Raw genomic sequence first — 17,449 nt, forward strand, 5'->3', positions numbered from 1 at the left:
GGACATTCAGAGACTTGTCCCAAAGCCCCTCCTGCATTGTCTTGGCTGTGTGCTTAGGGTCGTTGTCCTGTTGGAAGGTGAACATTCGCCCCAGTCTGAGGTCCCAAGGGCTCTGGAGCAGGTTTTCATCAAGGATCTCGCTGTACTTTGCTCCGTTTATCTTTCCCTCGATTCTGAATAGTCTCAGAGTCCCTGCTGCTGGAAAACATCCCCACAGAATGATGCTGCCACTACCATGCTTCACTGTAGGGATGGTGCAAGGTTTCCTCCAGACATGACGCTTGGCATTCAGGCCAAAGAGTTCAATCTTGCTTTCATCAGACCAGAGAATCTTGTTTCTCATGGTCTGAGAGTCCTTTAGGTGCCTTTAGGCAAACTCCAAGCGGGCTGTCATGTGCCTTTTTACTGGGGAGTGGCTTCTGTCTGGCCACTCTAACCTAAAGGTTGTCCTTCTAGAAGGTTCTCCCATCTCCACAGAGATCTGGTGCTCTGTCAAAATGACCATCGGGTTCTTGGTCACCTCCCTGACCAAGGCCCTTCTCCCCCGATTGCTCAGTTTGCCCGGGCAGCCAGGTCTAGGAAGAGTCTTGGTGGTTCCAAACTTTTTCCATTTAAGAATGATGGTGGTCACTGGGTTCTTGGGGACCTTCAATGCTGCAGATTTTTTTTGGTACCCTTCCCCAGAACTTTGTCTCGACACAATCCTGTCTCTGAGCTCTACGGACAATTCCTTCAACACCATGGCTTGGTTTTTGCTCTGAAATGCACTGTCAACTGTGGGACCTTATATAGACAGGTGTGTGCCTTTCCAAATCATGTCCAATCAATTTCATTTACCACAGGTGGACTCCAATCAAGTTGTAGAAACATCTGAAGGAATATCAATGGAAACAGGATGCACCTGAGCTCAATTTCGAGTCTCATAGCAAAGGGTCTGAATACTTATGTAAATCACTTTGTCATTATGCAGTATTGTGTGTAGCTTGATGAGATGGAAAAAATATTTAAATGTTTTAGAATAAGGCTGTAATGTAACAAAATGTGGAAAAAGGGAAGGGGTCTGAATACTTTCTGAATGCACTGTAGGCTAGGTGCATGTGCACTTGATAGGTGCAAGTTTCCACTAAATTCTCAGCTGCATCTGATTCAGTAATAAATGTCACAAGGTTGTAGTCTCTTATGGACAGATGCGCTGGGCGACCGAGATTACAAAGGTTGGAGGCTCAATAAACTCGAATGACCTTACTGTGAATATGCACTCTTCAAAATCTCCACTCAGTATTGTTGCTTGTACTTGCACCGAAAAAGTGTACCATCTGGGTTAACTTGGTTGAGTTTACAATAACAGCTTAGATATATGTCAGCCTCACTGACCAAGGTCTACCATACGGGTTGCCATCCCAGATTCTAATAAAATAAATATTTTGTGAGAAAATAAACACATTAATACACCACAGAGTACATCTATAATATCTGGGTAAGTACAAGGTTGTCACTAGGTCTTTCACAGGATTTAGCTATTTAAAGTGAAGTGTAACTTTATAGTTACCTATGAGCAATTTCTATATAATGACTTATTTCTCATTACCAAGTGAAAATACCTATAAACAAAAGATGAGCTTCTACTTTAGTGAACGTTATTGCAACATGTAAAATTACATTACAATAATAATAATTTTTATTGTTAGATTAATAATTTGATTAAACAAAGATATATGCCTACTCAATAACATCAAAATAACTATTCTAGTGGTGACTCAAATCTGTAGCCTATAGTATGGTGAGTAGGCTAGACATCTAGCTAATTTAGCCTAGTTGGCTAGCTGTGCGGTACTGGAATGCATGAAAAAAATGCCTTTATAATAAAGCATTGCATGCATTATCATAGCTTTTGCTACTGGCATAGAGCAGTAGAGTAGAGGTGATTGCAAAAGTTGCAAACATGGGGGGAAAGGTTTGTAGCCTATGCGCCGAAAAAATGTTGGCCTTTTATAATGGCATTTCATGCAATTCTGCATCATTTTAGATGACTGAAGACTTGAACAGATTTTTTTTTAACCTCACAAATGATCGGAATGTCAGCCTACTTTGACACTGACAAGCTGAGAATCTGAGATCAATAAAAACGACCCTGTCTTGAATCCATCAATAACCTAGGCGTGTGGAGACACCCATATTATACAATATGAGGAGGAAATTATAGTCCTAAAAACGTTTTCCCGTTTCACTGACCCAATGATGCACAGCTCACTCACCCGTGATTGCTGATGCCCTTGAGTAAAACAAAACTGCTGAAATACCGCGAAGGGCCTGTTTTGGCTGCATGTTCACTGATAGATTTGCCGCATGTTCCCAATTGTAGGCGTGCCTTGTGATTTGGCTACACACAATCCACAGTTAGGATATTTTTTTATAATCTATTGATCCTCTGTGTTTAAATTATAGGGCTACTCCTGATGTAGTCTTCTGAATTATTTCATTTCTCTCTGAACAGAGAACAGCCATTCTATAACTTTGGCAAATGTATTTCAATTATCAGGGGTGCTGTGGCACCTCCAGCACCCTTCCCGTGGCTATGATTCTGTAAGGAAATAAATGAAGTGCAATGCTGGAGAGATGAGAGTTGCAAGCTCATGTCTATCAGAGCAGAGAGAGGGAGAGAAAGTGAATGTCATTTTAGTTCTGTGAGAGATACAGGCACACTTCTCTCTCTCACCACAGCAATGGCCACACGTTGGTCTATAGGTATTTGTATTTATTATGGATCCCCATTAGCTGCTGCCTGGGGTCCAGCAAAATGTAGGCAGTTTATACAATTTTAAAAACATTACAATACATTCACAGATTTCACGACACTCTGTGTGTCCCTACTCCACCACTACCACATATCTACAGTACCAAATCCATGTGCACGTGTGTGTATAGTGCGTATGTTATCGTGTGTGTGTGTAAGCATGTGTCTGTGCCTATGTTTGTGTTGCTTCACAGTCCCCGTTGTTCGATAGACAGTTTACAATCCAGGGTTACTCCAAGCAGTTTAGTTTCCTCAACTCGCTCAATTTACACACTATTCATTACAAGATTTAATTGATGTTTAGGGTTTAGTGAATAATCTGTCCCAAATACAATGCTTTAAGTTTTAGACTAACTTATTCCTTGCCTCCCACTCTGTAACTAACTCCAACTCTTTGTTAAGTGTTGCAGTCATTTCAGTCACTGTAGTAGCTGACATGTATAGTGTTGAGTCATGGCTTCACTCAAAGCCAGTGGCATGTCATTTGTAAAGATTGAAAAAAGTAAGGGGGCTTAACAGCTGCCCAGTGGAATTCCTGCTTCTACCTGGATTGTGTTGGAGAGGCTTCCATTAAAGAACACCCTCTGTGTTCTGTTAGACAGGTAACTCTTTATCCACAATATAGCAGGGGGTGTAAAGCCATAACACATATATTTTTTCCAGCAGCAGACTATGATCAGTAATGTCAAAAGACATACTGAAGTTTAACAAAATGTCCTTCCCTATAAGCATGCTGAAAGTTTGTTGTCAATTTGTTTACTGTAAAATAGCATATCTGGTCAAACACATTTTTTCCCAAAAGTTTACTCAGGGTTGGTAACATGCTGATTGGTTGGCTATTTGAGCCAGTAAAGGGGGCTTTACTATTCTTAGGTAGCAGATGACTTTTGCTTCCCTTCAAGCCTGAGAGTTCCTCTGTCCAGAGTCTGTGTTCTTTTGCCGATCTTAATCTTTTGTTTTTATTGGCCAGTCTGAGATATGGCTTTTTCTTTGCAACTCTGCCTAGAAGGCCAGCATCCCGGAGTCGCCTCTTCACTGTTGATGTTGAGACTGGTGTTTTGCGGGTAGTATTTAATGAAGCTGCCAGTTGAGGACTTGTGAGGCGTCTTTTTCTCAAACTAGTCACTCTAATGTACTTTCCTCTTGCTCAGTTGTGCCTTGAGGCCTCCCACTCCTCTTTCTATTCTGGTTAGAGCCAGTTTAAGCTGTTCTGTGAAGGGAGTAGTACACAGAGTTGTACGAGATCTTCAGTTTCTTGGCAATTTCTCGCATGGAATAGCCTTTATTTCTCAGAACAAGAATAGACTGACGAGTTTCAGAAGAAAGTGCTTTGTTTCTGGCCATTTTGAGCCTGTAATTGAACCCACAATTGCTGATGCTCCAGAAAATAGTCTAAAGAAAGCCAGTTTTATTGCTTCTTTAATCAGAACAAAAGTTTTCAGCTGTGCTAACATAATTGCAAAAGGGTTTTCTAATGATCAATTAGCCTTTTAAAATGCTAAACTTGGATTAGCTAACACAATGTGCCATTGGAACACAGGAGTGATGGTTGCTGATAATGGGCCTCTGTACACCTATGTAGATATTCCATTAAAAATCAGCCGTTTACAGCTACAATAGTCCTTTACAACATTAACAATGTCTACGCCATATTTCTGATCAATTTGATGTTATTTTAATGGACCAATTTTTTTGCTTTTCTTTCAAAAACAAGGACATTTCTAAGTGACCCCAAACTTTTGAACGGTAGTGTGCTTGGATATGTAGTGACAGCGTTTATTGCTGGCATGTCATGCCTAAGTTTACGAGTCTTGCCAATGAAAAAAATCATTAAAGCAGTTGGCAATATCAGTTGCTTTTGTGATGAATGAGCCATCTGATTCAATGAATGATGGAGCTTTCATTTAAGATGCTCCAAAGCTTTTACTACCATTCTTTATGTCATTTATCTTTGTTTCATAGTGTAGTTTCTTCTTCGTTTTATTCAGTTTAGTCTCATGATTTCTCATGATTTCTCAATTTGCAATACGTTTGCCAATCGGTTGTGCAGCCAGACTTATTTGTCATTCCATTTCTCTTATCCCTCTCAACCATATTGGTTTTCAATTCCTCATCAAACCATGGGGATTTAACAGTTTTTACAGTCATTTTCTTAATAGGTGCATGCTTATTTGTAACTGGAATAAGCAATTTCATAAATGTGTCAAGTGCAGTGTCTGTCATTACACACCATGGACCAACAAATATTCTTTACATCAACAACATAGGAATTACTACAAAACGTATTGTATGACCTCTTATACACTATATTAGGCCCAGCCTTTGGAACTTTGGTTTTCCTAGATAGGGCTACTATATTGTGATCACTACATCAGATGGATCGGGATACTGCTTTCAAGCAAATGACTGCAGCATTCGTAAAGATGTGATCAATGTTGATGATGTTGATGATTTGATTATTGTGCTGCTTGTAACTATCCTGGTAGGTTGACTGATAATCTGAACCAGGTTACAGTTTGAAGCTTTTTCTTGAGTTGGCAGCTTGATGAAAGTCAGTCAATATATAAATCACCCAGAAAATATACCTCTCTGTTGATATCACAACCATTATCAAGCATTTCACACATGTTATCCAGATACTGACTGTTAGCACCTGGTGGTCTATAGCAGCTTCCCACCAGAATGGGCTTTAGGTGAGGCAGATGAACCTGTAGTCATATTACTTCAACAGTATTTAACATGAGATCCTCTCTAATATTTACAGGAATGTGGTTCTGAATATAAACAGCAACACCTCCACCATTGGCATGTGTCTCTTTTCTGTAATGTTATAACCTTGTATTGCTACCACTGTATCAAGGTATTATCAAAGTCAGTTTCAGAGATAGTCAGAATATGAATGTCATCTGTTACTAGCAAGTTATTGATTTCGTGAACTCTGTGTCATTATGGTAGGGATTAACTGAGCTGGGTTTGGGTCATTGATAAATGATTGTCTCAACGCAGCCTTATAATGCTGTGAAAGGATCCAGGAACCCAAATGATTTGGGTGGATCTCACCCTCCTTATAAAACGTGTGGGACCTCACGCAATACATTTGTATTGGTTTTATTTAATTAAGACAGTGGACAAGACAATCATCTGTAGGCTATGGGCTACTCATGTTAAATTGGCAACAGTAATGCAACACGATGGATCGGATGCTTGAGGAAAAAACGGATTAGACAAAACACATTCAGTCTCAGTAGCAAATTGACATAAATTTGCTACGATGGGGTTGTGTCACGTCACACAGGTAGCTAAATCGTATTTTTTATTTGGTTACGAGTGAGTAAGTTTACATGCACAGTAATACTTTGACATTAAACTGATTATGACACTATTATGCATTAGTCATGTAAAAACCTTACTCTGCTTATTTTAATCGGCGAAAGTTAAAATGGAAGTAAGCATACGCTGATTAAACACCTGGTTTTCTAAGCAATCTTTCAAATTATTAAGACATGTTTGGGGAAGCCTGATTTACCGTGGAGCAATTACAAGTTGCGAAAACCCTATATTAAAAATAAGCAGATAACAGCATGCCAAAAGTGCGGTCGCAGTCCGAGGCGAAATTACGCGCATACAAGGCTGTTTTTGGTTTCACTTCCTCAAAGAACCAGTACTGTGATCAGTGTTTTTTTCTCCTGACATTGTTTGAGACAAGACTAGATTCATATTTTAAGAGTCCTGGAGAAACTTTTGTTATTATCTTGTCGTACGCTATTTAATGGTTTAATTAATAAACAAGACTGGAGTTTGTTTTTGGGAGAGCTCTGGTTCCCGAGTTTTTCCGCGGTGGACTAGGACAGGGCGGCTAAGAACAATGTTATCAAAGGTTCTGACGGTATGTATAGCCAGCCCATATACGTATACCGTACGCGATAGCCTACTATAGATTACTATAATGTATTTTATCCGTACTGTTGGATCATTTTCTCCTAACTGGTTATCTGACTAGAATTCCTTACATTTTCCAGTAAATACAGGCAGCTGAAGCCATGTATATTATGGACTCCAATGCCGAGGAAGCCGGTGCTGGACTAACGGGCCATGTGTCCACTGTCCAAATGCTCACCTTGCACCGTGAGCTACTGGTTTCCCAGGTGAAGAGCACGCAGTGCATTATGGATAACCTCCTACAAAGTGGTTTTCTGTGTATCGAGGATGCAGAAATGATCCAGCGCGCAGCCACCAAGACTGACCAGGTAATTTACCATAGGAGGGTTTCAGAGAGGACACATGTCCATTTGGACCAGACACATTAAATGGCAAAGTACCCATCACAAAGACATGCTCTTGCATTCACTAATAGCCTACTAGGCCCTAACTAAAATGGACTAATTGATTTTAAGATAAGAAAATATAAAGACAAGACTTGATTTTGCAATACAATGACATTTGGTATGCTGACAGTATCTTACCTGTGAAAAATGCTGTTTGGCCACATTAATCAAAATGTGGGAAGTAATATTAATTAAATATTAATTACTGGTAAGTAAACATGATTGCCATCGTGCAGGTGCATAAAATAGGGAAACTGTTAGCTGCCAAATTATTATTAAATATTGAATCACTGTAAAGTAAATATGATTTACTTATGATTGACATTGCGCAGGTGCGTAAAATCCTGGAATTGGTCCAAAGCAAAGGGGAGCAGGCATGTGAATACTTCCTATATATTCTCTACAAAGTTTATGATGCATACATAGACCTCCAACCATGGCTTAAAGAGATCAACTACCAGCCACCAGACTTTATACGGGACATACCAGTGAAGAACACAGACCCTAGTAAGTATGTCAGTAGACTGTATGGTGCTGCACTTCATATGTGTTATTGGAATTTTACTTAACAATAAAAAATAAAAAATACAGTGCATTGAAAATGTAAGCTATTAGAGAATCCTGAGGGCAACTACTGTATCTTTTGGCTGAATATCAGTGGTTGAGAATCAGACTGCAGTGTATTCTCCCTACCCCTCTTCTCAGTTAGTAGGTACTGTGAGAAGCTGAGGCACGAGCTGGGCCGAGACACACGCTTCATTGCCTCCTACGCCCAGCGAGAGGAAACCCTGCTGGAGGAGCTCTATACAGACACCCTGATGGAGCTCCTGAATGACCGCAATGAGAGCCTGGGCCACCTGGAGGGTCTGGAGCAGCTCCTGGGAGAGCAGGGTGTCTTTAACTCACAGGCAGAGACGGTGCTCATCACAGGGGACGCTGGGGTGGGCAAGTCCATCCTCCTTCAGAAGCTCCAGAGGCTGTGGTCCAAGAGGGAGCTGGAACAGGCAGACGCCATGTTCTTCTTCAAGTTCCGCTGTAGGATGTTCAGCACATTCAAGGAGACAGACGAGATCTCACTGAGGGACCTGCTTTTCAAATACAACTGCTACCCCGACCAGGATGCGGATAATGAGGTGTTCAGCTACATCCTCCGCTTCCCTGAAAAGGTTCTCTTTACATTTGATGGCTATGATGAGATCCAGGCTGATCTGGACCTGGTGAATGAGCCTGAGGTGGTTTCTCCAGAGGAGAGGACTCACCCCCTTCTGGTGCTCATGAACCTGCTCTGTGGGAAGCTGCTCAATGGTTCCCGGAAGGTCCTGACGGCTCGGACAGGCACCGAGGTCCAGAGCAGGGTGATCCGGAAGAGGGTGGCGCTGCGTGGGTTCTCTCCGGCCCACCTTCAGACCTACACCAACCTGCACTTCAAGGAGCAGGAGCACCGGGACCTGGTCTCAGTCCAGCTGGATGCCAGCCCCCACCTCTGTGGCCTCTGCTCCATCCCCCTCTTCTGCTGGATCGTCTTCAAGAGCTTTAAACACCTGCGCTCAGTCTATGACGACTTTGAGTTGCCAGAGGCTTGCGTGACCCTCACTAATATATTCCTCCTGCTGTCTGAAGTCTTCTTCAGCCGGAGGGCCACTCCCCCACCTGTCCTCCTGAAGAGAAACACCAGGTGCCCCGCTGATACCTTCAGGGCAGGGCTGAGGCCGCTGACAGCCTTCTCCAAGCTGGCTCTGCTGGGCATGGAGAGAGGAGGCTTTGTGTTCGACCAGGAGGAGGTGGCCTCCTGTGGCCTGACTGAGGAGGACCTTCAGGTGGGTTTCCTCCGACCGGTCAGCCACTACGATGCCTGTGAAAACCCTTCCACCTTTGAGTTCCTTCACCTCACCCTGCAGTCCTTCTTGGCTGCATTCTCCCTGGTTCTGGACGAACAGGCCAGCGTAGGAAACATCCTCAAGTTCTTCACTGAGTGCAGCAGGAGGGTCAACACTTCTTGTTTATCGTGTGTCGTCCACTGCATCGGTGGCTCCTCCAAACCCAGGGGAAAGGACCCGTTCAAGACCAACGAGCATCTCCAATATGCCAACCTTTTCCTGTGTGGACTGCTGTCTAAGACCAACGCCGGCTTGCTGGAGCACATGGTTCCTGCAGCGCTACTGAAGAGAAAGCGGGCGGTCCTCAAGTCCTACCTGTCCACCAGCGTGAGGTCCCACCTTCGCGGTTTGCCACTCTACAGCACAGAGCAGGAGGGCAGCAAGGTGCATGTCCTGCCCAACTTCCTGTGGATGCTGCGCTGCATCTTCGAGACAGGAAGTAAAGAGGTGGCCCAGCTGACTGCGAAGGGCATCACAGCTGACTACATCAAGCTGGGCTACTGTAATGTGTTCTCTGGCGACTGCAGTGCCATCAACTTTGTGCTGCAGCACCGGCGGAAGAGGCTAGGGGTGGACATGGACAACAACAACATCAGTGACTATGGGGTCAAGCAGCTCAGGCCTTCATTCAGTAAGATGACCGTGGTGAGGTGAGGAATTCGAATACATGCAGATGGAAACAGTTTGTATTTTATGCCACTGTTTACATGAAAGGTACACTTGTTTACAAAAAAACATTGGCAAATCATTTCTTACTGCTCTAAAAAATACTAGTATAACTAACTATAAAGAATAACTTTTCAGCTAAATTAGTTTTTCCATTTCAGATTGTGTGTCAATCAGATCTCAGACAGCAGCATTGAGGTACTGGCTGAGGAGCTTATCAAACACAGAGTGGTGGAGGTTCTGGGGTGAGTCAGTGTCTATCAGGGTCAACTTGCCTGTCAAACTTTAGTACTGTATTGTGCTGTATGACAAAATTCCTATGACGTGACTGTGACTGTCTTTCTGTTGTCTTGATTTGACAGACTTTACAATAATCACATTACGGACATCGGAGCCAAGCTAATCGCTCATATCATTGAGGAATGTCCAAAGTTAAGAGTTGTCAAGTATGTAAATGAATATGTCCAATCAATTATATAATTACTTGTTTATAAATTAAAATGTTTATTTTTGGCACTTTGATTTGTTCAAAGGCTTGGCAGCAACAAGTTCACAAGTGTGGGTGGCAGGTATCTGGCCAGTGCCATTCAGAAGAGCACATCTATCTTTGACGTGGGGTAAGTGCACTATTACAATTCTTAAAAAAAAAAAAATGGATCAGAGTGCATGGGATGGATTGTTCCTGTTTTTCAGAATGTGGGGGAACAGCATTGGTGATGAAGGAGCAAGAGCATTCGCAGAGGCCCTGAGGAATCACCCAAGTCTTACCAACCTCAGGTGAGATGGATGGCAAGAAATGTCATCGTTATCACTTCTCTGAATAAGTACAGTTGAAGTCAGAAGTTTACATACACCTTAGCCAAATACATTTAAACTCAGTTTTTCACAATTCCTGACATTTAATCTGAGTAAAAATTCTCTGTCTTAGGTCAGTAAGGATCACCACTTTATTTTAAGAATGTGAAATGTCAGAATAATAGTAGAGAGAATGATTTATTTCAGCTTTTATTTCTTTCATCACGTTCCCAGTGGGTCAGAAGTTTACATACACTCAATTAGTATTTGGTAGCATTGCCTTCTTATTCTATGGGATTGAGGTCAGGGCTTTGTGATTGCCACTCCAGTACCTTGACTTTGTTGTCCTTAAGCCATTTTGCCACAACTTTGGAAGTATGCTTGGGGTCATTGTCCATTTAGAAGACCCATTTGCGACCAAGCTTTAACTTCCTGACTGATGTCTTGAGATGTTGCTTCAATATATCCACATCATTTTCCTACCTCATGATGCCATCTATATTGTGAAGTGCACCAGTCCCTCCTGCAGCAAAGCACCCACACAACATGATGCTGCCACCCCCATGCTTCACGGTTAGGATGGTGTTCTTTGGCTTGCAAGCCTCCCCTTTTTTCCTCCAAACATAATGATGGTCATTATGGCCAAACAGTTCTATTTTTGTTTCATCAGACCAGAGGAAATTTCTAAAAAAAGTACGATATTTGTCCCCATGTGCAGTTGCAAACTGTAGTCTGGCTTTTTTAAGGCGGTTTTGGAGCAGTGGCTTCTTCCTTGCTGAGCGCCCTTTCAGGTTATGTCAATATAGGACTTGTTTTACTGTGAATATAGATACTTTTGTACCTGTTTCCTCCAGCATCTTCACAAGGTCCTTTACTGTTGTTCTGGGATTGATTTGCACTTTTCGCACCAAAGTACGTTCATCTCTAAGAGACAGAACGCGTCTCCTTCCTGAGCAGTATGACGGCTGCGTGGTCCCATGGTGTTTATACTTGCGTAGTATTGTTTGTACAGATGAACGTGGTACCTTCAGGCGTATGGAAATTGCTCCCAAGGATGAACCAGACTTGTGGAGGTCTACAATTGCTTTTCTGAGGTCTTGGCTGATTTCTTTAGATTTTTCTATGATATCAAGCAAAGAGGTACTGAGTTTGAAGGTAGGCCTTGAAATACATCCACTGGTACACCTCCAATTGACTCAAATCATGTCAATTTACCTATTAGAAGCTTCTAAAGCCATGACATCACTTTCTGGAATTTTCCAAGCTGTTTAAAGGCACAGTCAACTTACTGTATGTAAACTTCTGACCCACTGTATTTGTGATACAGGGAATTATAAGTGAAATAATCTGTCTGTAAACAATTGTTGGAAAAATTACTTGTGTCATGCACAAAGTAGATGTCCTAACCGACTTGCCAAAACTATAGTTTGTTAACAAGAAATGTATGGAGTGGTTGAAAAACAAGTTTTAATGACTCCAACATAAGTGTATGTAAACTTCTGACTTCAACTGTGTGGCACTGATTGTGCCATGTCTTTTTCAGTTCTCCCACAACTGCGGTTAAGGTCAGAAATAAGGAAGTATAACCCATTGGTGTATCATTTTACGCACATTTAGCTACAGTATGGGTTACTGAACTCCCTTACTCACAAACACTGAAACTACAGCATCTATTTTACAGTATCACTCTGCCTCATAGTAATATCATTACCTAACGTAATACAGTATACTCAGGGGCGAAAATCTGATATCAACTTTGGAGGGGACAATTACATTACATTTTCTCAAGAGCAATTCCTGAGGGGGACACCAAAAGTAGTGCTGTAACACATAGCCTACATTGTAATATGGTAAATGTATATTGAGGAACCAAAGAAATAAGGTGTTTGCCGTACTCCTAACTACCGGTACCCAAAACTACACAACTAATCACAACAGCAATACCATTGCCTTTAACAAATCTTAGTTCAGTTACCAGTTTAAGTTGAGAGTGGGGGTATCCATGGCATTTTCCAATTATGTTCCTATTTTACAAGTCAAAAAAATGGAGAACCTTCCATAATGTTGCCAAACAAAGACTCAACAAACTTACCTGAGACTCCGTCTCTGCCAGTCTGTCCCTGCATATCTGTCCCCAACTCTGCTGTCTGTGTGCCATCTGTTGCCTGCTCTGCCTAATGACATCATTGTGAAACATTTCCATTAGAATTTCATTTCTTTCTTATGAACATTTTATCAACTAGTCTTTGAGATATTAGGCTACTAGTGTTCTTACTTTGCGTTTTGGTGTACTGAAAAATACTCTGATGTCGGTCTTTTATTTTTCTGCCATTTTTCTACCTGGCTGGCTGGCTGGCTACACACACACACAGTGTGTAGGTTATTTACAGTAGGAGATGGGCTTCTATCATCTTATCTTTTATCATTCTATTTGGGCTTCGATCTAAAAGGTAGCTAGCAAATGTGAAACGGATTAAAATGACAAGAGTTGACAGCTGTATGAGTTCACCATTTACACAACATATGCTGCAACCTTTTGTAATTTTAATAGTTTGTTTCATATTGGCTGGCTTCCAACAATAGCTGAATTTGCAAAGCAAGCGAGCACCAATTCCGTTTCAGTGGTGTTTGCTATAATCTTTGCTACCCGGGTTAAATAAAATAAATAAATAAAAGTTCCCTTGCGACAATTTAGCTTCTGCAATGAGACCATTAAATATATTTAAGACAATGGTAGAAGAGAGTGTAGTTCTGTTCAGTTTGGACTTCAGTTTATTGCTAACCTTATCACAGGGACTTTGAAGCACTAACTTACATCATCTGCATGCTGATCTTGGAATAAATTGGCGATAGCAAAGATTCCATCTTTGACGAGGCCACATAAATGGAATAGGTACTAGCTAGCTTAATAGTTAATATTTGCGCGCTAGCTCTGCATATTCAGCTAGTGTGTGTGCGCGATTGACTGGATTAACCTCACGTCAGTTACGTTCATTGAGTGCCTTTCAGACAGTAGACACGACCCCTCTGTTACCTTGCCAACTAAGGAACTGGCAGTGGATCAAATCATTGTGAGGCAAAGGGTGCGGGGTCGCAATCTTTTGAAACTTAAAAACGCGCTATTAAGTGTCTATAATCAGCACAATTGCTTTCATTGTGTATTATTAATATTATTTAAATTACATAGTTATGTTTCAGTGATATATTGGGGGGGACAAATCATATTTTTCCCAGGATGGGGGGGGGTCGTGTCCCCCCCGTCCCCCCCGGGATTTCCGCCCCTGAGTATACATATGTATTACTAATAGTCATTATATTTCTATGCTCTTCTCTCCCTTAGCCTCTCAGCCAATGGCATCACTTCAGAAGGTGGGAGGAGCTTGGCCGAAGCACTGAAATGCAACACAATGCTCAGAATCTTCTGGTAGGACAATTTTATTCATACATCAAGTTTCTGTGACAGTATGTGTGTCTGTATATTTAATGTGTATTTGTGCTTTGGAGTTAACACAGTTTAAATGTGTGTTGTCTTGTTGTAGGTTGGTGCAAAATGAGTTGTCAGATGATGTAGCACCAGACATGGCAGAACTGATCAGATCCAACATGGGTCTATCTCACCTCTGGTAAGGCCAGTCTCAACACACTCCCAACAACCAATAATAAAGTTTAGCTTCAGAATTAACCAGAAAGTGAACAAAAGTTATTTCTGAATGTTAATAAAAGTTAGCCGGTTAACCTAGTGATCCCTCTGTGCCACTCTGCACAGGTTAATCAATAATCAGCTGACAGTGGGTGGAATCAGACAGCTGTCAGAGGCTCTCTCCCACAACACATCACTCAAAGAGATCAGGTGAGCGTACACAATGTCGCTCACTTAAAGGCACATTACTAAATAAATTTGTATCACGTTAATAATAGTATTTCATATATTCCTTAGATACATTTTTATTTCAACACATCTTTCACCATTTTCACTTTGTAATGGCTGTGGGTCTTTGAATACATTACTGGTTCCTGATTATCATGTGCTCTGTCATCACTCACCCACAGTTTGAAAGGAAACTGTCTTTCTGAAGAGGAAGAGAAGCTGTTTGAGGCTGAGGGAAGGCTACGCTTCCACTGAGGAGACAGAACTGAGCTGGAGAGTGTGTAGATTGGTCTCGTCTGTTACCGAAACGTAGAAGTTCTTTGTGTATTTTCTTGCATACTACATTTGGTAAATATTTGAACATACTGCATTAGCTAGGTTATTCTGGCATATGGGTAAAAGTCTTGACCCATAAAAACACTTCCCTCAGTCATATTTGTCCATAATGAATCTCTTTGTATTTAGGGATTTGAAACCGGAGGTGCCGTTCTCAGAGAGGAAGTCTTTAATGTAACTTTTTTACTAGCTCGACTTTAGTTTGAAACAAATCAACTTATACAGTGAGGGCAAACTGTCCCTTGTTTAAGCACTTTCAGTTAACCACGGAACATCTTATCATTATGCAAAGCAAATCCATTGTTTTAATCCAGCTTCTACCCCCAAGCCATAAGACTGCTGAACAATTAATCAAATGGTCACTGGACTATTACATTGACACCCCCCCCCCCCCACCATTTGTTTTGTACACTGCTGCTACTCGCTGTTTATTATCTATGCATAGTCACTTCACCCCTACCTATGTGTACAAATAACTCTAACCTGTACCCCCGCACACTGACTCGGTACCGGTACCCCCTGTATATAGCCTCGTTATTGTGTTACTTTTTATCATTTTTAACTTTAGTTTATTTGGTAAATATTTTCTTAACTCTTCTTGAACTGCACTGTTGGTTAAGGGCTTGTAAGTAAGAATTTCATGGTAAGGTCTACACTTGTTGTATTCGGCACATGTGACAAATAAAGTTTGATTTGATTTGAAGCTGCTTTTGCTGACCAAAGGAAATACTTTACTGGTGCTGAATTACAGTATTGAATTTCTCCTGCACCACAACAACAGAGCACTGTGTAAATAAACTGAATAAACTGAGCACTGTGTAAATAAACTGAATTTGATGTGGTGCCTGCAAGTAACTGGAGACTAGGCCACTGCTCTCAAACCTCTCTTATCATCAACTCTCACCCCTCTGATTTCTCTGCCTCGTTCCCTTGTTCTTGTATACTGGCCAGAACTGTAACTGTATGACACATACAGACAGTCATGTTATGATCAGTTTGTGGTCATGGTGACTAATGAATATAGATTAGCAGGCGATGATAGGAACAAACAAATAGCGGAAGACAGGACAATACACAACTTCCATATACACTACAGGTCAAAAGTTTTAGAACACCTACTCATTCAAGGGTTTTGTCAATTGTACCGCAGAAATGGAACCTAAATCACAGAGGATAGATGTCGTGGCAGCTGCAGAGAAATACCTGGGTGCCCCCCCCCCCCCCCCCACACACATTAAAAAAAAAATATATACAGTACCAGTCAAAGGTTTGGACACACCTACTCATTGAAGGGTTTTTCTGAATTTTTAAAATCATTTTCTACATTGCATAATAATAGTGAAGACATGAAAACAATGAAATAACACATATGGAATCATGTAGTAACCAAAAAAGTGTTAAACAAATCAAAATATATTTTATATTTGAGATTCTTCAAATAGCCACCCTTTTCCTTCAATGACAGCTTTGCACACTCTTGGCATTCTCTCAACCAGTTTCAAGAGGTAGTCACCTAGAACGCGTTTCAATTAACAGGTGTGCCTTCAGTTAATTTGTGGAATTTCTTTCCTTCTTAATGTGTTTGAGCCAAACAGTCCATCATTACTTTAAGACATGAATGTCAGTCAATACGGAAAATTTAAATAACTTTGAAAGTTTAATCAAGTGCAGTCGCAAACATCATCAAGCACTATGATGAAACTGGCTCTCATGAGGACCGCCACAGGAAAGGAAGACCCAGACTTACCTCTGCTGCAGAGGAAAAGTTCATTAGAGTTATCAGCCTCAGAAATTGCAGCCCAAATAAATGCTTCACAGAGTTCAAGTAACAGACACATCACAACATCAACTGTTCAGAGGAGACTGTGTGAATCAGGCCTTCATGTTGAATTGCTGCAAGGAAACCACTACTAAAGGACACCAATAAGAAGAGACTTGCTTGGGCCAAGAAACACGAGCAATGGACATTAGACCAGTGGAAATCTGTCCTTTGGTCTGATGAGTCCAAATTTGAGATTTTTGCTTCCAACCGCCGTGTCTTTGTGGGATGCGGTGTGGGTGAACGGATGATCTCCGCATGTATATTTCCCAATATAAAGCATGGAGGCGGAGGTGCTATGGTGTGGGGATGCTTTGCTGGTGACACTGTCTGTGATTTATTTAGAATTCAAGGCACACTTAACCAGCATGGCTACCACAGCATTCTGCAGTGATACGCCATCCCATCTGGTTTGGGCTTAGTGGGACTATCATTTGTTTTTCAACAGAACAATGACCCAACAGGCTGTGTAAGGACTATTTTACCAAGAAGAAGAGGGATGGAGTGCTGCATCAGATGACCTGGCCTCCACAATCACCCGACCTCAACCAAATTGAGGTGGTTTGGGATGAGTCAGACTGCGGCGTGAAGGAAAAGCAGCCAACACGTGCTCAGCACGTGGGAACTCCTTCAAAACGGTTGGAAAAGCATTCCAGATGAAGCTGGTTGAGAGAATGCCAAGAGTGTGCAAAGCTGTCATCAAGGCAAATGGTGGCTATTTGAAAAATCTCAAAATATAAAATATATTTTGATTTGTTTAACACTTTTTTGGTTACTACATGATTCCATATGTGTTATTTTATAGTTTTGATGTCTTCACTATTATTCTACAATGTAGAACATAATAAAATAAAGAAAAGGCCTTGAATGAGTCGGTGTTCTAAAACTTTTGACCGGTAGAGTAACTTTTTCAATGACTGCTGAGAAAGCTTCTGCCATAATGCATTGAAAGTGAAACACTCATCTACC

At 41.4% G+C, this 17,449-nt stretch overlaps 1 protein-coding gene across 3 annotated transcripts; it reads left to right on the plus strand.

The window, feature by feature from the left end:
- Positions 1-5,669: 5,669 nt before the first annotated feature.
- On the plus strand, positions 5,670-15,493 carry LOC106605511 (nucleotide-binding oligomerization domain-containing protein 1). Of its 3 annotated transcripts, none has more exons than XM_045718617.2 (12): positions 5,670-6,089; positions 6,814-7,041; positions 7,452-7,626; positions 7,825-9,646; positions 9,824-9,907; positions 10,025-10,108; positions 10,196-10,279; positions 10,356-10,439; positions 13,798-13,881; positions 13,997-14,080; positions 14,224-14,307; positions 14,508-15,493. In XM_045718617.2, the coding sequence occupies exons 2-12, from the start codon at positions 6,835-6,837 to the stop codon at positions 14,578-14,580; spliced, it is 2,865 nt and encodes a 954-aa protein (XP_045574573.2). In that variant the 5' UTR covers positions 5,670-6,089; positions 6,814-6,834; the 3' UTR covers positions 14,581-15,493. The 3 variants fall into 3 exon arrangements, with proteins under 3 accessions (XP_045574573.2, XP_045574574.2, XP_014056725.2); XM_014201250.3 differs by lacking the exon at positions 5,670-6,089 and adding an exon at positions 6,186-6,680; XM_045718618.2 differs by lacking the exons at positions 5,670-6,089; positions 10,025-10,108 and adding an exon at positions 6,176-6,680.
- The last annotated feature ends 1,956 nt before the right edge of the window (positions 15,494-17,449 follow it).

The sequence above is a fragment of the Salmo salar genome, chromosome 05 (genome assembly GCF_965601325.2).
Source record: "Salmo salar chromosome 05, fSalSal1, whole genome shotgun sequence".
NCBI classification, from domain to species: domain Eukaryota; kingdom Metazoa; phylum Chordata; class Actinopteri; order Salmoniformes; family Salmonidae; genus Salmo; species Salmo salar.